Source organism: Carcharodon carcharias, chromosome 5 (assembly GCF_017639515.1).
Source record: "Carcharodon carcharias isolate sCarCar2 chromosome 5, sCarCar2.pri, whole genome shotgun sequence".
In the NCBI taxonomy this organism is placed as follows: Eukaryota; Metazoa; Chordata; class Chondrichthyes; order Lamniformes; family Lamnidae; genus Carcharodon; species Carcharodon carcharias.
The window spans coordinates 6,309,666-6,331,943 of NC_054471.1; the positions used below are offsets into that span (position 1 = coordinate 6,309,666).

A 22,278-nucleotide genomic window follows, 5' to 3' on the forward strand; every position below is an offset into this window, starting at 1 on the left:
TGGGGTCTGTACATCTCACTGAGAGAGGTTGGGGGCTGTCCATCTCAGTGAGATAGGATAGGGGTCTTCCATCTCAGTGAGAGATGTTGGGGGCCGTACATCTCAGTGAGAGAGGTTGTGGGCTGTCCATCTCAGTGACAGAGGATAGGGGCTGTCCATCTCAGTGAGAGAGGGTGGGGCCTGTCTATCTCAGTGAGAGATGTTGGGGGCCGTCCATCTCAGAGAGAGAGGTTGGGGGCCTTCCATCTCAGTGAGAGAGGATAGGGGTTGTCCATCTCAGTGAGAGAGGTTGGGGGCCGTCCATCTCAGTGAGAGAGGCTTGGGTCCGTCCATCCCGGTGAGAGAGGTTGCGGGCTGTCCATATCAGTGAGAGAGGTTGGGGTCTTTCTATCTCATTGAGAGAGGATAGGGGTTGTCCATCTCAGTGAGAGAGGTTGGTAGCCGTAAATCTCAGTGATAGAGGTTGGGGACCGTACATCTCAGTGAGAGAGCTTGGGGGCTGTCCATCTCAGTGACAGAGGATAGGGGTTGTCCATCTCAGTGACAGAGGTTGGGGCCTGTCTATCTCAGTGATAGATGTTGGGGGCCGTCCATATCAGTGAGAGAGGTTGGGGTCTTTCTATCTCATTGAGAGAGGATAGGCGTTGTCTATCTTAGTGAGAGAGGTTGGGAGCTATAAATCTCAGTGAGAGAGGTTGGGGGACGTACATCTCAGTGAGAGAGGTAGGGGGCTGTCCATCTCAGTGACAGAGAATAGGGGTTGTCCATCTCATTGACAGAGGTTGGGGCCTGTCTATCTCAGTGAGAGATGTCGGGGGACGTCCATCTCAGTGAGAGAGGTTGGGGGCTGTCCACCTCAGTGAGAGAGGTTGGGGACCGTCCATTTCAGTGAGAGAGGTTGGGGGCTGTCCATCTCATTGAGAGAGGTTGGGGGCTGTCTATCTCAGTGAGAGAGGTTGGGGGCTGTCCATCTCAGTGAGAGAGGTTTGGGTCCATCCATCTCAGTGAGAGAGGTTGCGGGCTGTCCATCTCAGTGAGAGAGTTTGGGTGCTGTGCATCTCAGTGAGAGAGTTTGGGGGCTGTCCATCTAAGTGAGAGAAGTTCGGGACTGTCCATCTCAGTGAGAGAGGTTGGGGTCTTCCATCTCAGTGAGAGATGTTGGGGGCCGTACATCTCAGTGAGAGAGGTTGGGGGCTGTCCATCTCAGTGACAGAGCATAGGGGCTGTCCATCTCAGTGAGAGAGGGTGGGGCCTGTCTATCTCAGTGAGAGATGTTGGGGGCCGTCCATCTCAGAGAGAGAGGTTGGGGGCCTTCCATCTCAGTGAGAGAGGATAGGGGTTGTCCATCTCAGTGAGAGAGGTTGGGGGCCATCCATCTCAGTGAGAGAGGTTTGGGTCCGTCCATTCCGGTGAGAGAGGTTGCGGGCTGTCCATGTCAGTGAGAGAGGTTGGGGTCTTTCTATCTCATTGAGAGAGGATAGGGGTTGTCCATCTCAGTGAGAGAGATTGGAAGCCGTAAATCTCAGTGAGAGAGGTTGGGGCCGTCCATCTCAGTGAGAGAGGTTGGCCGCTGTCTATCTCAGTGAGAGAGTTTGGGGCCTGTCTATCTAAGTGAGAGAGGTTGAGAGCTCTCTATCTCAGTGAGAGATGTTTGGGGCTGTCCATCTCAGTGAGAAAGGTTTGGGGCTGTCCATCTCAGTGAGAGAGGTTGGGGGCCGTCCATCTCAGTGAGTGAGTTTGGGGGCTGTCCATCTAAGTGAGAGAAGTTCGGGACTGTCCATCTCAGTGAGAGAGGTTGGGGGCTGTCCATCTCGGTGAGAGAGGATAGGGTTTGTCCATCTCAGTGAGAGATGTTTGGGGGCCGTCCATATCAGTGAGAGAGGTTGCGGGCTGTCCATCTTAGTGAGAGAGGTTGGGGGCTGTCTATCTCAGTGAGAGAGGATAGGGGTTGCCCATCTCAATGAGAGAGTTTGGGGTCTGTAAGTCTCAGTGAGAGAGGTTGGGGGCTGTCCATCTCAGTGAGAGAGGATAGGGATTGTCCATCTCAGTTAGAGAGTTTGGGGGCTGTCCATCTCAGTGAGAGAGGTTGGGGGCTGTCTATCACAGTGTGAGAGTTCGGGGGCTTTCTATCTCAGTGAGAGAGGTTGGGGGCTATCTATCTCAGTGAGAGAGGTGTGGCCATCCATCTCAGTGAGAGAGTTTGGGGGCCGTCCAACTCAGCGAGAGGGGCTGGGGGCTGTCCATCTCCATGAGACATTTAGGGGGCTGTCCATCTCAGTGTGAGAGGCTGGGGGCTGTCCATCTCAGAAAGAGTGGTTGGGCTCCATCCATCTCAGTGAGAGAGGTTGGGGGCTGTCTATCTCAGTGAGAGAGGTTGAGGGCTGTCCATCTCAGTGAGAGAGGTTGGGGGCTGACGATCTCAGTGAGAGAGGTTGGGGGCCGTAAATCTCAGTGAGAGAGTATGGGGGCTGTCCATCTCAGTGAGAGAGGTTGAGGGCTGTCCATCTCAGTGAGAGAGGTTGGGGGCTGATGATCTCAGTGAGAGAAGTTGGGGGCCGTAAATCTCAGTGAGAGAGTATGGGGGCTGTCCATCTCAGTGAGAGAGGTTGGGGGCTGTCCATCTCAGTGAGAGAGGTTGGGGTCTGTCCATCTCAGTGAGAGTGTTTGGGGGCCATCCATCTCAATGAGAGAGGTTGGGGGCTGTCTACCTCAGTGAGAGAGTTGTGGCCATCCATCTCAGTGAGAGAGTTTGGGGGCCGTCCAACTCAGCGAGAGGGGCTGGGGGCTGTCCATCTCCGTGAGACATTTAGGGGGCTGTCCATCTCAGTGTGAGAGGCTGGGGGCTGTCCATCTCAGAAAGAGTGGTTGGGGTCCATCCATCTCAGTGAGAGAGGTTGGGGGCTGTTTATCACAGTGAGAGAGGTTGAGGGCTGTCCATCTCAGTGAGAGAGGTTGGGGGCTGACGATCTCAGTGAGAGAGGTTGGGGGCCGTAAATCTCAGTGAGAGAGTATGGGGGCTGTCCATCTCGGTGAGAGAGGTTGAGGGCTGTCCATCTCAGTGAGAGAGTTTGGGGGCTGACGATCTCAGTGAGAGAGGTTGGGGGCCGTAAATCTCAGTGAGAGAGTATGTGGGCTGTCCATCTCAGTGAGAGAGGTTGGGGGCTGTCCATCTCAGTGAGAGAGGTTGGGGTCTGTCCATCTCAGTGAGAGTGTTTGGGGGCTGTCCATCTCAATGAGAGAGGTTGGGGGCTGTCTACCTCAGTGAGAGAGTTTGGGGGCTGTCCATCTCAGTGAGAGAGGTTGGGGGCTGTCTATCTCGGTGAGAGAGGTTGGGGGCTGTCTATCTCAGTGAGAGAGGTTGAGAGCTGTCTATCTCAGTGAGAGAGGTTGGGGGCCGTCCATATCAGTGAGAGAGGTTGCGGGCTGTCCATCTTAGTGAGAGAGGTTGGGGGCTGTCTATCTCAGTGAGAGAGGATAGGGGTTGCCCATCTCAATGAGAGAGTTTGGGGTCTGTAAGTCTCAGTGAGAGAGGTTGGGGGCTGTCCATCTCAGTGAGAGAGGATAGGGATTGTCCATCTCAGTTAGAGAGTTTGGGGGCTGTCCATCTCAGTGAGAGAGGTTGGGGGCTGTCCATCTCAGTGAGAGCGGATGGGGTCTGCCCATCTCTGTGAGATTGTTTGGGGGCCGTCCATCTCAGTGAGATTGGTTGGTGGCTGTCTACCTCAGTGAGAGTGTTTGGGGGCCGTCCATCTCAGTGAGAGAGGTTGGAACTGTCGATCTCAGTGAGAGAGTTTGGGGGCTGTCTATCTCAGTGAGAGAGGTTGGGGGCTGTCCATCTCAGTGAGAGAGGTTGGGGCCTTTCCATCTCAGCAAGAGAGTTTGGGGGCTGTCCATCTCAGTGAGAGAGGTTGGGGGCTGTCCATCTCAGTGAGAGAGTTTGGGGTCTGTCCATCTCAGTGCGAGTGTTTGGGGGCCATCCATCTCAGTGAGAGTGGTTGGGGGCTGTCTACCTCAGTGAGAGAGTTTGGGTGCTGTCTATCTCAGTGAGAGGGGTTGAGGGCTGTCCATCTCAGTGAGAGAGTTTGGGGTCTGTCCATCTCAGTGCGAGTGTTTGGGGCCGTCCATCTCAGTGAGAGAGGTTTGGGGCTGTCTATCTCAGTGAGAGATTTTGGGGTCTGTCCATCTCAATGAGAGAGGGTGGGGACCGTCTATCTCAGTGATAGAGGTGGGGGGCTGTCCATCTCAGAGAGGGAGGTTGGGTCGGTCCATCTCAGTGAGAGAGGTTGGGGGCTGTCTATCTCAGTGAGAGAGGTTGGGGGCTGTCCATCTCAGTGAGAGAGGTTGGGGTCCTTCCATCTCATTGAGAGAGGTTGGGGGCTGTCCATCTCAGTGAGTGTGGTTGGGGGCTGACGAGATCTTTGAGAGAGGTTGGTGGCTTTCCATCTCCGTGAGAGAGGTTGGGGGCTGTCCATCTCAGTGAGAGAGGTTGGGGCTGTCTTTCTTAGTGAGAGAGGTTGTGGGCTGTCCACCTCAGTGAGAGAGGTTGGGGGCTGTCTATCTCAGTGAGAGAGGTTGGGGGCTGTCCCTCTCAGTGAGAGAGGTTGGGGGCTGTCCATCTCAGTGAGAGCAGTTGGGGTCTGCCCATCTCGGTGAGATTGTTTGGGGGCCGTCCATCTCAGTGAGATTGGTTGGTGGCTGTCTACCTCAGTGAGAGTGTTTGGGGGCCGTCCATCTCAGTGAGAGAGGTTGGCCGCTGTCTATCTCAGTGAGAGAGTTTGGGGGCTGTCTATCTAAGTGAGAGAGGTTGAGAGCTCTCTATCTCAGTGAGAGATGTTTGGGGCTGTCCATCTCAGTGAGAAAGGTTTGGGGCTGTCCATCTCAGTGAGAGAGGTTGGGGGCCGTCCATCTCAGTGAGTGAGTTTGGGGGCTGTCCATCTAAGTGAGAGAAGTTCGGGACTGTCCATCTCAGTGAGAGAGGTTGGGGGCTGTCCATCTCAGTGAGAGAGGATAGGGTTTGTCCATCTCAGTGAGAGAGGTTGGGGTCCGTCCATCTCAGTGAGAGATGTTTGGGGGCCGTCCATATCAGTGAGAGAGGTTGCGGGCTGTCCATCTTAGTGAGAGAGGTTGGGGGCTGTCTATCTCAGTGACAGAGGATAGGGGTTGCCCATCTCAATGAGAGAGTTTGGGGTCTGTAAGTCTCAGTGAGAGAGGTTGGGGGCTGTCCATCTCAGTGAGAGAGGATAGGGATTGTCCATCTCAGTTAGAGAGTTTGGGGGCTGTCCATCTCAGTGAGAGAGGTTGGGGGCTGTCTATCTCAGTGTGAGAGGTCGGGGGCTTTCTATCTCAGTGAGAGAGGTTGGGGGCTATCTATCTCAGTGAGAGAGTTGTGGCCATCCATCTCAGTGAGAGAGTTTGGGGGCCGTCCAACTCAGCGAGAGGGGCTGGGGGCTGTCCATCTCCGTGAGACATTTAGGGGGCTGTCCATCTCAGTGTGAGAGGCTGGGGGCTGTCCATCTCAGAAAGAGTGGTTGGGGTCCATCCATCTCAGTGAGAGAGGTTGGGGGCTGTCTATCTCAGTGAGAGAGGTTGAGGGCTGTCCATCTCAGTGAGAGAGGTTGGGGGCTGACGATCTCAGTGAGAGAGGTTGGGGGCCGTAAATCTCAGTGAGAGAGTATGGGGGCTGTCCATCTCAGTGAGAGAGGTTGGGGGCTGTCAATCTCAGTGAGAGATGTTGGGGTCCGTACATCTCACTGAGAGAGGTTGGGGGCTGTCCATCTCAGTGAGAGGATAGGGGTCTTCCATCTCAGTGAGAGATGTTGGGGGCCGTACATCTCAGTGAGAGAGGTTGTGGGCTGTCCATCTCAGTGACAGAGGATAGGGGTTGTCCATCTCAGTGAGAGAGGGTGGGGCCTGTCTATCTCAGTGAGAGATGTTGGGGGCCGTCCATCTCAGTGAGAGAGGTTGGGGGCCTTCCATCTCAGTGAGAGAGGATAGGGGTTGTCCATCTCAGTGAGAGAGGTTGGGGGCCGTCCATCTCAGTGAGAGAGGTTTGGGTCCGTCCATCCCGGTGAGAGAGGTTGCGGGCTGTCCATATCAGTGAGAGAGGTTGGGGTCTTTCTATCTCATTGAGAGAGGATAGGGGTTGTCCATCTCAGTGAGAGAGGTTGGTAGCCGTAAATCTCAGTGATAGAGGTTGGGGACCGTACATCTCAGTGAGAGAGGTTGGGGGCTGTCCATCTCAGTGACAAAGGATAGGGGTTGTCCATCTCAGTGACAGAGGTTGGGGCCTGTCTATCTCAGTGATAGATGTTGGGGGCCGTCCATATCAGTGAGAGAGGTTGGGGTCTTTCTATCTCATTGAGAGAGGATAGGGGTTGTCCATCTTAGTGAGAGAGGTTGGGAGCTATAAATCTCAGTGAGAGAGGTTGGGGGACGTACATCTCAGTGAGAGAGGTAGGGGGCTGTCCATCTCAGTGACAGAGAATAGGGGTTGTCCATCTCATTGACAGAGGTTGGGGCCTGTCTATCTCAGTGAGAGATGTTGGGGGACGTCCATCTCAGTGAGAGAGGTTGGGGGCTGTCCACCTCAGTGAGAGAGGTTGGGGACCGTCCATTTCAGTGAGAGAGGTTGGCGGCTGTCCATCTCATTGAGAGAGGTTGGGGGCTGTCTATCTCAGTGAGAGAGGTTGGGGGCTGTCCATCTCAGTGAGAGAGGTTTGGGTCCGTCCATCTCAGTGAGAGAGGTTGCGGGCTGTCCATCTCAGTGAGAGAGTTTGGGTGCTGTGCATCTCAGTGAGAGAGTTTGGGGGCTGTCCATCTAAGTGAGAGAAGTTCGGGACAGTCCATCTTAGTGAGAGAGGTTGGGGGCTGTCCATCTCAGTGAGAGATGTTGGGGTCCGTACATCTCACTGAGAGAGGTTGGGGGCTGTCCATCTCAGTGAGATAGGATAGGGGTCTTCCATCTCAGTGAGAGATGTTGGGGTCCGTACATCTCAGTGAGAGAGGTTGGGGGCTGTCCATCTCAGTGACAGAGGATAGGGGCTGTCCATCTCAGTGAGAGAGGGTGGGGCCTGTCTATCTCAGTGAGAGATGTTGGGGGCCGTCCATCTCAGAGAGAGAGGTTGGGGGCCTTCCATCTCAGTGAGAGAGGATAGGGGTTGTCCATCTCAGTGAGAGAGGTTGGGGGCCGTCCATCTCAGTGAGAGAGGTTTGGGTCCGTCCATCCCGGTGAGAGAGGTTGCGGGCTGTCCATGTCAGTGAGAGAGGTTGGGGTCTTTCTATCTCATTGAGAGAGGATAGGGGTTGTCCATCTCAGTGAGAGAGGTTGGAAGCCGTAAATCTCAGTGAGAGAGGTTGGGGCCGTACATCTCAGTGAGAGAGGTTGGGGGCCGTCCATCTCAGAGAGAGAGGTTGGGGGCCTTCCATCTCAGTGAGAGAGGATAGGGGTTGTCCATCTCAGTGAGAGAGGTTGGGGGCCGTCCATCTCAGTGAGAGAGGTTTGGGTCCGTCCATCCCGGTGAGAGAGGTTGCGGGCTGTCCATGTCAGTGAGAGAGGTTGGGGTCTTTCTATCTCATTGAGAGAGGATAGGGGTTGTCCATCTCAGTGAGAGAGGTTGGAAGCCGTAAATCTCAGTGAGAGAGGTTGGGGCCGTACATCTCAGTGAGAGAGGTTGAGGGCTGTCCATCTCAGTGAGAGAGGTTGGGGGCTGACGATCTCAGTGAGAGAGGTTGGGGGCCGTAAATCTCAGTGAGAGAGTATGGGGGCTGTCCATCTCAGTGAGAGAGGTTGAGGGCTGTCCATCTCAGTGAGAGAGTTTGGGGGCTGACGATCTCAGTGAGAGAGGTTGGGGGCCGTAAATCTCAGTGAGAGAGTATGTGGGCTGTCCATCTCAGTGAGAGAGGTTGGGGGCTGTCCATCTCAGTGAGAGAGGTTGGCGTCTGTCCATCTCAGTGAGAGTGTTTGGGGGCCGTCCATCTCAATGAGAGAGGTTGGGGGCTGTCTACCTCAGTGAGAGAGTTTGGGGGCTGTCCATCTCAGTGAGAGAGGTTGGGGGCTGTCTATCTCGGTGAGAGAGGTTGGGGGCTGTCTATCTCAGTGAGAGAGGTTGAGAGCTGTCTATCTCAGTGAGAGAGGTTGGGGGCCGTCCATCTCAGTGAGAGAGGTTGGGGGCTGTCTATCTCTGTGAGAGAGGTTGGGGGCTGTCCATCTCAGTGAGAGAGGTTGGGGGCTGACAATCTCAGTGAGATAGTTTGGCGGCTGTCCATCTCCGTGAGTGAGGTTGGGTGCTGTCCATCTCACTGAGAGACGTTGTGGGCTGTCCATCTCAGTGAGAGAGGTTTGGGGCTGTCTATCTCAGTGAGAGAGGATAGGGGTTGTCCATCTCAGTGAGAGAGGTTGGGGGCCGTAAATCTCAGTGAGAGATGTTGGGGGCTGTCCTTCTCAGTGAGAGAGTATAGGGGTTGTCCATGTCAGTGAGAGAGGTAGGGGGCTGTCCATCTCAGTGAGAGAGGTTGGGGGCTGTCTATCTCAGTGAGAGAGGTTGGGGGCTGTCTATCTCATTGAGAGAGTTTGGGGGCTGTCTATCTCAGTGAGAGAGGTTGGGGCCCGTCCATCTCAGTGAGAGTGGGTGGGGGCTGTCTATCTCAGTGAGAGAGTTGTGGCCATCCATCTCAGTGAGAGAGTTTGAGCGCTGTCTATCTCAGTAAGAGAGGTTCGGGTCTGTCCATCTCAATGAGAGTGTTTGGGGGCCGTCCATCTCAGTGAGAGATGTTGGGGGCTGTCTACCTCAGTGAGAGAGTTTGGGGGCTGTCCATCTCAGTGAGAGGTTGGCGCCTGCCCATCTCAGCGATAGAGGTTGGGGGCTGTCCATCTCATTGAGAGATTTTGGGGGCTGTCCATCTCAGTGAGAGAGCTTGGGGGCTGTCCATCTCAGTGAGAGCGGTTGGGGTCTGTCCGTCTCAGTGAGAGAAGTTGGGGGCCGTCCATCTCAGTGAGAGGTTGGGGGCTGTCTATCTCAGTGAGAGAGGTTGGGGTCTGCCCATCTCAATGAGAGAAGTTGGGGACCGTCTATCTCAGTGAGAGAGGTTGGGGTTCTTCCATCTCAGTGAGAGAGGTTGGGGGCTGTCCATCTCAGTGAGAGATGTTGGGGGCTGACGATCTCAGTGAGAGATGTTGGGGGCTGTCCATCTCCGTGAGAGAGGTTGGGGGCTGTCCAGCTCAGTGAGACAGGTTGGGGGCTGTCCATCTCAGTGAGAGAGGTTGGGGGCTTTCCATCTCAGTGAGAGAGGTTGGGGGCCGTCCATCTCAGTGAGAGAGTTTGGGGTCCGTCCATCTCAGTGAGAGAGGTTGGGAACTGTCCATCTTAGTGAGAGAGGTTGGGGGCTGTCCATCTCAGTGAGAGATGTTGGGGTCCGTACATCTCACTGAGAGAGGTTGGGGGCTGTCCATCTCAGTGAGATAGGATAGGGGTCTTCCATCTCAGTGAGAGATGTTGGGGTCCGTACATCTCAGTGAGAGAGGTTGGGGGCTGTCCATCTCAGTGACAGAGGATAGGGGCTGTCCATCTCAGTGAGAGAGGGTGGGGCCTGTCTATCTCAGTGAGAGATGTTGGGGGCCGTCCATCTCAGAGAGAGAGGTTGGGGGCCTTCCATCTCAGTGAGAGAGGATAGGGGTTGTCCATCTCAGTGAGAGAGGTTGGGGGCCGTCCATCTCAGTGAGAGAGGTTTGGGTCCGTCCATCCCGGTGAGAGAGGTTGCGGGCTGTCCATGTCAGTGAGAGAGGTTGGGGTCTTTCTATCTCATTGAGAGAGGATAGGGGTTGTCCATCTCAGTGAGAGAGGTTGGAAGCCGTAAATCTCAGTGAGAGAGGTTGGGGCCGTACATCTCAGTGAGAGAGGTTGGGGGCCGTCCATCTCAGAGAGAGAGGTTGGGGGCCTTCCATCTCAGTGAGAGAGGATAGGGGTTGTCCATCTCAGTGAGAGAGGTTGGGGGCCGTCCATCTCAGTGAGAGAGGTTTGGGTCCGTCCATCCCGGTGAGAGAGGTTGCGGGCTGTCCATGTCAGTGAGAGAGGTTGGGGTCCTTCTATCTCATTGAGAGAGGATAGGGGTTGTCCATCTCAGTGAGAGAGGTTGGAAGCCGTAAATCTCAGTGAGAGAGGTTGGGGCCGTACATCTCAGTGAGAGAGGTTGAGGGCTGTCCATCTCAGTGAGAGAGGTTGGGGGCTGACGATCTCAGTGAGAGAGGTTGGGGGCCGTAAATCTCAGTGAGAGAGTATGGGGGCTGTCCATCTCAGTGAGAGAGGTTGAGGGCTGTCCATCTCAGTGAGAGAGTTTGGGGGCTGACGATCTCAGTGAGAGAGGTTGGGGGCCGTAAATCTCAGTGAGAGAGTATGTGGGCTGTCCATCTCAGTGAGAGAGGTTGGGGGCTGTCCATCTCAGTGAGAGAGGTTGGCGTCTGTCCATCTCAGTGAGAGTGTTTGGGGGCCGTCCATCTCAATGAGAGAGGTTGGGGGCTGTCTACCTCAGTGAGAGAGTTTGGGGGCTGTCCATCTCAGTGAGAGAGGTTGGGGGCTGTCTATCTCGGTGAGAGAGGTTGGGGGCTGTCTATCTCAGTGAGAGAGGTTGAGAGCTGTCTATCTCAGTGAGAGAGGTTGGGGGCCGTCCATCTCAGTGAGAGAGGTTGGGGGCTGTCTATCTCTGTGAGAGAGGTTGGGGGCTGTCCATCTCAGTGAGAGAGGTTGGGGGCTGACAATCTCAGTGAGATAGTTTGGCGGCTGTCCATCTCCGTGAGTGAGGTTGGGTGCTGTCCATCTCACTGAGAGACGTTGTGGGCTGTCCATCTCAGTGAGAGAGTTTTGGGGCTGTCTATCTCAGTGAGAGAGGATAGGGGTTGTCCATCTCAGTGAGAGAGGTTGGGGGCCGTAAATCTCAGTGAGAGATGTTGGGGGCTGTCCTTCTCAGTGAGAGAGTATAGGGGTTGTCCATGTCAGTGAGAGAGGTAGGGGGCTGTCCATCTCAGTGAGAGAGGTTGGGGGCTGTCTATCTCAGTGAGAGAGGTTGGGGGCTGTCTATCTCATTGAGAGAGTTTGGGGGCTGTCTATCTCAGTGAGAGAGGTTGGGGCCCGTCCATCTCAGTGAGAGTGGGTGGGGGCTGTCTATCTCAGTGAGAGAGTTGTGGCCATCCATCTCAGTGAGAGAGTTTGAGCGCTGTCTATCTCAGTGAGAGAGGTTCGGGTCTGTCCATCTCAATGAGAGTGTTTGGGGGCCGTCCATCTCAGTGAGAGATGTTGGGGGCTGTCTACCTCAGTGAGAGAGTTTGGGGGCTGTCCATCTCAGTGAGAGGTTGGCGCCTGCCCATCTCAGCGATAGAGGTTGGGGGCTGTCCATCTCATTGAGAGATTTTGGGGGCTGTCCATCTCAGTGAGAGAGCTTGGGGGCTGTCCATCTCAGTGAGAGCGGTTGGGGTCTGTCCGTCTCAGTGAGAGAAGTTGGGGGCCGTCCATCTCAGTGAGAGGTTGGGGGCTGTCTATCTCAGTGAGAGAGGTTGGGGTCTGCCCATCTCAATGAGAGAAGTTGGGGACCGTCTATCTCAGTGAGAGAGGTTGGGGTTCTTCCATCTCAGTGAGAGAGGTTGGGGGCTGTCCATCTCAGTGAGAGATGTTGGGGGCTGACGATCTCAGTGAGAGATGTTGGGGGCTGTCCATCTCCGTGAGAGAGGTTGGGGGCTGTCCAGCTCAGTGAGACAGGTTGGGGGCTGTCCATCTCAGTGAGAGAGGTTGGGGGCTTTCCATCTCAGTGAGAGAGGTTGGGGGCCGTCCATCTCAGTGAGAGAGTTTGGGGTCCGTCCATCTCAGTGAGAGAGGTTGGGAACTGTCTATCTCAGTGAGAGAGGTTGGGGGCTGTCCATCTCAGTGAGAGAGTTTGGGGTCTGTCCATCTCAGTGAGAGATGTTGGGGGCTGTCCATCTCAGTGAGAGAGGTTGGGGGCTGACGATCTCAGTGAGAGAGGTTGGGGCCTGTCCATCTCCTTGAGAGAGTTTGGGGGCTGTCCATCTCAGTGAGAGAGGTTGGGGGCTGTCCATCTCAGTGACAGGGGATACTGGTTGTCCATCTCAGTGAGAGAGGTTGGGGCTGTCTATCTCAGTGAGAGAAGTTGGGGGCTCTCCATCTCAGTGACAGGGGATACTGGTTGTCCATCTCAGTGACAGAGGTTGGGGCCTGTCTATCTCAGTGAGAGATGTTGGGGGCCGTCCATCTCAGTGAGAGAGGTTGGGGGCTGTCCATCTCAGTGAGAGAGGATAGCGGTTGTCCATCTCAGTGAGAGAGGTTGGGGGCCGTCCATCTCAGTGAGAGAGGTTTGGGTCCGTCCATCTCAGTGAGAGAGTTTGCGGGCTGTCCATCTCAGTGAGAGAGGTTGGGGGCTGTCTATCTCAGTGAGAAAGGATAGGGGTTGTCCATCTCAGTGAGAGAGGTTGGGGGCCGTAAATCTCAGTGACAGAGTTTGGGGGCTGTCCATCTCAGTGAGAGAGGTAAGGGGCTGTCTTCTCAGAGAGAGAGGTTGGGGGCTGTCTATCTCATTGAGAGAGGTTGGGGGCTGTCTATCTCAGTGAGAGAGGTTGGGGCCCTTCCATCTCAGTGAGAGAGTTTGGGGGCTGTCTATCTCAGTGAGAGAGTTGTGGCCATCCAGCTCAGTGGGAGAGCTTGGGGGCCGTCCATCTCAGTGAGAGAGGTTGGGGCCTGTCCATCTCAGCGAGAGGGGTTGGGGGCTGTCCATCTCAGTGAGAGAGGTTGGGGTCTGTCCATCTCAGTGAGAGAGGTTGGGGGCTGTACATCTCAGCGAGAGGGGTTGGGGTCTGTCCATCTCAGTGAGAGTGTTTGGGGGCCGTCCATCTCAGTGAGAGAGGTTGGGGTCTGTCTACCTCAGTGAGAGAGTTTGGGGGCCGTCCATCTCAGTGAGAGAGGTTGGGGGCTGTCTATCTCGGTGAGAGAGGTTGGGGGCTGTCTATCTCAGTGAGAGATGTTGAGAGCTGTCTATCTCAGTGAGAGAGGTTGGGGGCCGTCCATCTCAGTGAGGGAGGTTGGTGGCTGTCTATCTCTGTGAGAGAGGTTGGGGTCTGTCCATCCCAATGAAAGAGGTTGGGGACCGTCTATCTCAGTGATAGATGTTGGGGGCCATCCATCTCAGAGAGAGAGTTTGGGGTCCGTCCATCTCAGTGAGAGAGGTTGGGGGCTGTCTATCTCAGTGAGAGACGTTGGGGGCTGACAATCTCAGTGAGATAGGTTGGCGGCTGTCCATCTCCGTGAGTGAGGTTGGAGGCTGTCCATCTCACTGAGAGAGGTTGTGGGCTGTCCATCTCAGTGAGAGTGGTTGGGGCTGTCTATCTCAGTGAGAGAGGTTGGGGGCCGTCCAAGGGGCAGGTGAATTTTCTGGATATCTTCCGAGATTGCCGCACTCCTCTATTTCTTACCTTTTGAGAATCCCCGATCTTAATCGCTCTACTATCATCTACCTAGGCCTGAAGCTCTGGAATTCCTACACCTGTCCGGCTATCTTCACCCCTCCAGACTCTTTTCAAAACCTAGCTCTTTGACCAAGACTTTGGTGACCTGTCCCAGTAGCTCAGTGTTAACTGTATCCTGAAAACCCCCCCTGCCATGCACCTGTAATGACATGATTAACCACGTCCCATTGCAGGATTCCTCACAGCTCTTCTACAAAACCATGCACGAAGACATGGCTTTTCGGTGGATTCCCTCATCTTTGAATTTCACGTACAGCCCTTCAGGAAGCAAAACGAGAATTTCTCAAATATCTCAAAACTCAAATCAAGTATCTGGCTGCAAGCCTTCATGGTGAGTGCATGATGTCTTTACAACAACAATTTCAAGGGAAAATGATAGAGAATGAACCACAGTTCATGGGAACATACTGGGCAGGTAAGAATGGGCTGTATGCCCAGCGTGACAGACAGGGGAATATACTGGGAGAAAGTGGGCTGTATACACATGGTGACAATCAGGGGAATATACTGGGACAGAGAGGGCTGTGTACACATGGTGACAATCAGGGGAATATACAGGGACAAAGTGGGCTGTGTGCACATGGTGACGATCAGGGGAATATACTGGGACAGAGTGGGCTGTGTACACATGGTGACGATCAGAGGAATGGAATATACTGGGACAAAGTGGGGTGTATACAAATGGTGATGAACAGGGGAATATATTATGACAAAGTGAGCTATGTACACATGGTGACGAACAAGGGTATATACAGGGACAAAGTGGGCTGTGTACACATGGTGATGATCAGGGGTGCATACTGGGACAAAGTGGGCTGTGTATCAGGGTGACAATCACGGGGAATACTGGGACAGAAAGGGCTGTGAACCAGTGTGACAATCAGAGGGAATACAGGGCCAGAGTGGACTGTGTATCAGGGTCACAATCAGGGGGAATACTGGTACAGAGCGGGCTGTGTATCTTGGTGACAATCAGGGGAAATACTAGGACAGGGTGGGCTGTGTATCAGGGTGACAATCGGGGAAATACTGGGACAGAGTGGGCTGTGCAGCAGGGTGAAAATCACGGGGAACACTGGGACAGAAAGGGCTGTGAATCAGGTTGACAATCAGGGGTAATACTGGGCCAGTGTGGGCTGTGTATCAGGGTCACAATCAAGGGGAATACTGGGACTGAGTGGGCTGTGTATCAGGGTGACAATCAGCGGGAATACTGGTACAGAGCGGGCTGTGTATCTTGGTGACAATCATGGGTAATACTAGGACAGGGTGGGCTGTGTATCAGGGTGACAATCGGGGAAATACTGGGACAGAGTGGGCTGTGTATCAGGGTGGCAATCTCGGGAAATACTGGGACAGGGATGGCAGTGTATCAGGGTGACAATCAGGAGGAATACTGGGACAGAGTGGGCTGTGAGCCAGAGTGACATTCAGGGGTAATACTGGGACAGAGTGGGCTGTGTATCAGCGTGACATTCAGGGGTAATACGGGGACAGAGTGGGCTGTGTATCAGCGTGACATTCAGGGGTAATACTGGGACAGAGTGGGCTGTGTATCAGAGTGACAATCAGGGGGAATACTGGCACATATTGGCTCGTATCAGTTTGACAATCAGGGGGAATACTGGGACAGTGTGGGCTGTGTATCAGGGTGACAATCAGTGGGAATACTGGGACCGAGTGGGCTGAGTATCAGGGTGACAATCAAGGGGAATACTGGGACAGAAAGGGCTGTGTATTAGGGTGACAATCAGGGGGAATATTGGGACAGAGCGGGCTCTGTATCAGGGTGACAATCAGGTGTAATAGCGGGACAGAGTGGGCTGTGTATCAGGGTGACAATCAAGGGAAATACTGGGACAGAGTAGGCTTTGTATCAAGGTGACAATCAGGGGGACTACTGGGACACAGTGGGCTGTGTATCAGGGTGACAATCACGGGGAATACTGAGAAAGAAAGGGCTGTGAATCAGGGTTACAATCAGAGGGAATACTGGGATAGAGTGGGCTGTGAATCAGGGTGACAATCACGGGGAAAACTGGGACAGAGCGGGCTGTGTATCAGGGTGACAATCGGGGGAATACTGGGATAGAGTGGGCTGTGTATCAGGGTGGCAATCAGGGGTTATACTGGGCCAGAAAGGGCTGTGTATCAGGGTGACACTCAGGGGGAGTACAGGGACAGAAAGGGCTGTGTATCAGGGTGACAATCAGAGGGAATACTGAGACAGAGAGGGCTGTGTATCAGGGTGACAATCAGGGTGAATACTGGGGCAGCCAGGGCTGTGTATCAGAGTGACAGTCAGGGGGAATACTGGGACAGATTGGGCTGTGTATCAGGGTGACAATCACGGGGAATACTGGGACAGGAAGGGCTGTGAATCAGGGTGACATTCAGGGGTAATACTGGGCAAGTGAGGGCTGTGTATCAGTGTGCCAATCGGGGAAATACTGGGACAGATTGGGCTGTGACTCAGGGTGACAATCAGGGGGAATACTGGGGCAGACAGGGCTGTGTATCAGGGTGACAATCAGGGGTAATACTGGGACAGAAAGGGCTATGCATCAGGGTGACAATCAGGGGGAATACTGGGGCAGACAGGGCAGTGTATCAGGGTGACAATCAGGAGGAATACTGGGACAGAATGGGCTGTGTATCAGGGTGACAGTCAGGGTTTATTCTGGGACAATTTGGGCTGTGCATCAGGGTGACAATCAGGGGGAATAATGGGACAGAATGGACTGTGTATCAGGGTGACAATCACGGGGAATACTGAGAAAGAAAGGGCTGTGAATCAGGGTTACAATCAGAGGGAATACTGGGATAGAGTGGGCTGTGAATCAGGGTGACAATCACGGGGAATACTGGGCCAGAGTCGGCTGTGTATCAGGGTCACAATCACGGGGAAAACTGGGACAGAGCGGGCTGTGTATCAGGGTGGCAATCAGGGGTTATACTGGGCCAGAAAGGGCTGTGTATCAGGGTGACACTCAGGGGGAGTACAGGGACAGAAGGGGCTGTGTATCAGGGTGACAATCAGGGGGAATACTGAGACAGAGAGGGCTGTGTATCAGGGTGACAATCAGGGTGAATACTGGGGCAGCCAGGGCTGTGTATCAGAGTGACAGTCAGGGGGAATACTGGGACAGATTGGGCTGTGTATCAGGGTGACAATCACGGGGAATACTGGGACAGGAAGGGCTGTGAATCAGGGTGACATTCAGGGGTAATACTGGGCAAGTGAGGGCTGTGTATCAGTGTGACAATCGGGGAAATACTGGGACAGATTGGGCTGTGACTCAGGGTGACAATCAGGGGGAATACTGGGGCAGACAGGGCTGTGTGTCAGGGTGACAATCACGGGGAATACTGGGACAGAAAGGGCTATGCATCAGGGTGACAATCAGGGGGAATACTGGGGCAGACAGGGCAGTGTATCAGGGTGACAATCAGGAGGAATACTGGGACAGAATGGGCTGTGTATCAGGGTGACAGTCAGGGTTTATTCTGGGACAATTTGGGCTGTGTATCAGGGTGACAATCAGGGGGAATAATGGGACAGAATGGACTGTGTATCAGGGTGACAATAAGTGGAAATACTGGGACAGAGTGGGCAGTGTATCAGGGTGACAATCAGGGGGAATAATGGGACAGAGTGGGCTGTAAATCAGGGTTACAATCAGAGGGAATATTGGGATAGAGTGGGCTGTGAATCAGGGTGACAATCAGGGGTAATAATGGGCCAGAGTCGGCTGTGTATCAGGGTGACACTCAGGGGGAATACTGGGATAGATTGGGCTTTGTATCAGGGTGACAATCGGGGGAATACTGGGATAGAGTGGGCTGTGTATCAGGGTGACAATCAGTGGTTATAATGGGACAGGAAGGGCTGTGTATCAGGGTGACAATCAGCGGTAATACTGGGACAGAAAGGGCTGTGTATCAGGGTGACACTCAGGGGGAATACAGGGACAGAAAGGGCTGTGTATCAGGGTGACAATCAGGGGGAATACTGGGACAGAGTGGGCTGTGTATCAGGGTGACAATCAGTGGAAATACTGGGACAGAGTGGGCTGTGTATCAGGGTGCCAAAAAGGGGGAATATTGGGACAGAGTGGGCTGTGTATCATGGTGACAAAAAGGGGGAGTACTGGGACAGAGATGGCTGTGTATCAGGGTGACAATCACGGGGAATACTGGGACAGAAAGGGCTGTGAACCAGTGTGACAATCAGAGGGAATACAGGGCCAGAGTGGGCTGTGTATCAGGGTCACAATCAGGGGGAATACTGGTACAGAGCAGGCTGTGTATCTTGGTGAAAATCAGGGAGAATACTAGGACAGAGTGGTCTGTGTATCAGGGTGACAATCAGTGGTTATAATGGGACAGGAAGGGCTGTGTATCAGGGTGACAATCAGCGGTAATACTGGGACAGAAAGGGCTGTGTATCAGGGTGACACTCAGGGGGAATACAGGGACAGAAAGGGCTGTGTATCAGGGTGACAATCAGGGGGAATACTGGGACAGAGTGGGCTGTGTATCAGGGTGACAATCAGTGGAAATACTGGGACAGAGTGGGCTGTGTATCAGGGTGCCAAAAAGGGGGAATATTGGGACAGAGTGGGCTGTGTATCATGGTGACAAAAAGGGGGAGTACTGGGACAGAGATGGCTGTGTATCAGGGTGACAATCACGGGGAATACTGGGACAGAAAGGGCTGTGAACCAGTGTGACAATCAGAGGGAATACAGGGCCAGAGTGGGCTGTGTATCAGGGTCACAATCAGGGGGAATACTGGTACAGAGCAGGCTGTGTATCTTGGTGAAAATCAGGGAGAATACTAGGACAGAGTGGTCTGTGTATCAGGGTGACAATCGGGGAAATACTGGGACAGAAAGGTCTGTGTATCAGGGTGAAAATCACTGGGAAATACAGGGACAGAGTGGTCTGTGTATCAGGGTGACAACCAGGGGTAATACTGGGACAGAGTGGGCTGTGTATCAGGGTGAAAATCATGGGGAAATACAAGGACAGAGTGGGCTGTGTATCAGGGTGAAAATCATGGGGAAATACAGGGACAGAGTGGTCTGTGTATCAGGGTGACAATCGGGGAAATACTGGGACAGAAAGGTCTGTGTATCAGGGTGAAAATCACGGGGAAATACAGGGACAGAGTGGGCTGTGTATCAGGGTGACAATCAGGGATAATACTGGAACAGAGTGTGCTGCGTATCGGGGTGACAATCAGGGGGAATACTGGGACAGAGTGGGCTGTTTATCAGGGTCACAATCAAGGGGAATGCTGGAACAGAGTGGGCTGTGTATCGGGGTGACAATCAGGGGTAATACTGGGACAGAAAGGGCTTTGAATCAGGTTGACAATCAATGGTAATACTGCGCCAGTGTGGGCTGTGTATTAGGGTGACAATCAGGGGGAATACCGGGACAGAGTGGGCTGTGTATCAGGGTAACAATCAAGGATAATACTGGGACAGAAAGGGCTGTGTATCATGGCGACAATCAGGGGGAATACTGGGACAGAGTGGGCTGTGTATCTTGGTGACATTCAGGGAGAATACTGGGACAGAGAGGGCTGTGTATCAGGGTGACAGTCAGGGGTTATAATGGGACAGATAGGGCTGTGTATCTTGGTGACAATCAGGGAGAATACTAGGACAGAGTGGTCTGTGTATCAGGGTGACAATTGGGGAAATACTGGGACAGAAAGGTCTGTTTATCAGGGTGAACATCAAAGGGAAATACAGGGACAGAGTAGGCTGTGTATCAGGGTGACAACCAGGGGTAATACTGGGACAGAGTGGGCTGTGTATCACAGTGAAAATCATGGGGAAATACAGGGACAGAGTGGACTGTGTATCAGGGTGAAAATCACGGGGAAATACAGGGACAGAGTGGGCTGTGTATCAGGGTGACAATCAGTGGTAATACTGGAACAGAGTGTGCTGCGTATCGGGGTGACAATCAGGGGGAATACTGGGACAGAAAGGGCTGTGAATGAGGTTGACAATCAGCGGTAATACTGGGCCAGTGTGGGCTGTGTATCAGGGTCACAGTCAATGGGAATACTGGGACTGAGTGGGCTGTTTATCAGGGTCACAATCAAGGGGAATGCTGGAACAGAGTGGGCTGTGTATCGGGGTGACAATCAGGGGTAATACTGGGACAGAAAGGGCTTTGAATCAGGTTGACAATCAATGGTAATACTGCGCCAGTGTGGGCTGTGTATTAGGGTGACAATCAGGGGGAATACCGGGACAGAGTGGGCTGTGTATCAGGGTAACAATCAAGGATAATACTGGGACAGAAAGGGCTGTGTATCATGGCGACAATCAGGGGGAATACTGGGACAGAGTGGGCTGTGTATCTTGGTGACATTCAGGGAGAATACTGGGACAGAGAGGGCTGTGTATCAGGGTGACAGTCAGGGGTTATAATGGGACAGATAGGGCTGTGTATCTTGGTGACAATCAGGGAGAATACTAGGACAGAGTGGTCTGTGTATCAGGGTGACAATTGGGGAAATACTGGGACAGAAAGGTCTGTTTATCAGGGTGAACATCAAAGGGAAATACAGGGACAGAGTAGGCTGTGTATCAGGGTGACAACCAGGGGTAATACTGGGACAGAGTGGGCTGTGTATCACAGTGAAAATCATGGGGAAATACAGGGACAGAGTGGACTGTGTATCAGGGTGAAAATCACGGGGAAATACAGGGACAGAGTGGGCTGTGTATCAGGGTGACAATCAGTGGTAATACTGGAACAGAGTGGGCTGCGTATCGGGGTGACAATCAGGGGGAATACTGGGACAGAAAGGGCTGTGAATGAGGTTGACAATCAGCGGTAATACTGGGCCAGTGTGGGCTGTGTATCAGGGTCACAATCAATGGGAATACTGGGACTGAGTGGGCTGTGTATCAGGGTGACAATTAGCGGGAATACTGGTACAGAGCGGGCTGTGTATCTTGGTGACAATCATGGGTAATACTAGGACAGGGTGGGCTGTGTATCAGGGTGACAATCGGGGAAATACTGGGACAGAGTGGGCTGTTATCAGGGTGGCAATCTCGGGAAATACTGGGACAGGGATGGCAGGGTATCAGGGTGACAATCAGGGGTAATACTGGGACAGAGTGGGCTGTGAACCAGTGTGACATTCAGGGGTAATACTGGGACAGAGTGGGCTGTGTATCAGCGTGACATTCAGGGGTAATACTGGGACAGAGTGGGCTGTGTATCAGAGTGACAATCAGGGGGGATATTGGGACACAGTGGTCTGTGTATCAGAATGACAATCAGGGGGAATACTGGCACATATTGGCTCGTATCAGTTTGACAATCAGGGGGAACACTGGGACAGTGTGGGCTGTGTATCAGGGTGACAATCAGTGGGAATACTGGGACAGAGTGGGCTGAGTATCAGGGTGACAATCAGTGGGAATACTAGGACAGAGTGGGCTGAATATCAGGGTCACAATCAAGGGGAATACTGGGACAGAAAGGGCTGTGTATTAGGGTGACAATCAGGGGGAATACTGGGACAGAGCGGGCTCTGTATCAGGGTGACAATCAGGTGTAATAGCGGGACAGATAGGGCTGTGTATCAGGGTGACAATCGGGGGGAATACTGGGACAGAGTAGGCTTTGTATCAAGGTGATAATCAGGGGGACTACTGGGACACAGTGGGCTCTGTATCAGGGTGACAATCACGGGGAATACTGAGAAAGAAAGGGCTGTGAATCAGGGTTACAATCAGAGGGAATACTGGGATAGAGTGGGCTGTGAATCAGGGTGACAATCACGGGGAATACTGGGCCAGAGTCGGCTGTGTATCAGGGTCACAATCACGGGGAAAACTGGGACAGAGCGGGCTGTGTATCAGGGTGACAATCGGGGGAATACTGGGATAGAGTGGGCTGTGTATCAGGGTGACAATCAGGGGTTATACTGGGCCAGAAAGGGCTGTGTATCAGGGTGACACTCAGGGGGAGTACAGGGACAGAAAGGGCTGTGTATCAGGGTGACAGTCAGGGGGAATACTGGGACAGATTGGGCTGTGTATCAGTTTGACAATCACGGGGAATACTGGGACAGGAAGGGCTGTGAATCAGGGTGACATTCAGGGGTAATACTGGGCAAGTGAGGGCTGTGTATCAGTGTGACAATCGGGGAAATACTGGGACAGATTGGGCTGCGACTCAGGGTGACAATCAGGGGGAATACTGGGGCAGACAGGGCAGTGTATCAGGGTGACAATCAGGAGGAATACTGGGACAGAATGGACTGTGTATCAGGGTGACAATAAGTGGAAATACTGGGACAGAGTGGGCAGTGTATCAGGGTGACAATCAAGGGGAATAATGGGACAGAGTGGGCTGTAAATCAGGGTTACAATCAGAGGGAATACTGGGATAGAGTGGGCTGTGAATCAGGGTGACAATCAGGGGTAATAATGGGCCAGAGTCGGCTGTGTATCAGGGTGACACTCAGGGGGAATACTGGGATAGATTGGGCTTTGTATCAGGGTGACAATCGGGGGAATACTGGGATAGAGTGGGCTGTGTATCAGGGTGACAACCAGGGGTAATACTGGGACAGAGTGGGCTGTGTATCACAGTGAAAATCATGGGGAAATACAGGGACAGAGTGGACTGTGTATCAGGGTGAAAATCATGGGGAAATACAGGGACAGAGTGGGCTGTGTATCAGGGTGACAATCAGTGGTAATACTGGAACA

At 53.4% G+C, this 22,278-nt stretch overlaps 1 protein-coding gene across 1 annotated transcript in view; it reads left to right on the forward strand.

The window, feature by feature from the left end:
* The window catches only part of rrp36 (ribosomal RNA processing 36), a 186,360-nt gene that overhangs the window by 113,088 nt on the left and 50,994 nt on the right, over positions 1 to 22,278 (forward strand). Inside the window, exon 8 of the mRNA XM_041188149.1 lies at positions 13,705 to 13,850. Within this exon, the coding sequence (XP_041044083.1) occupies positions 13,705 to 13,850 (146 nt within the window). The remainder of the gene's footprint in view (positions 1 to 13,704; positions 13,851 to 22,278) is intronic.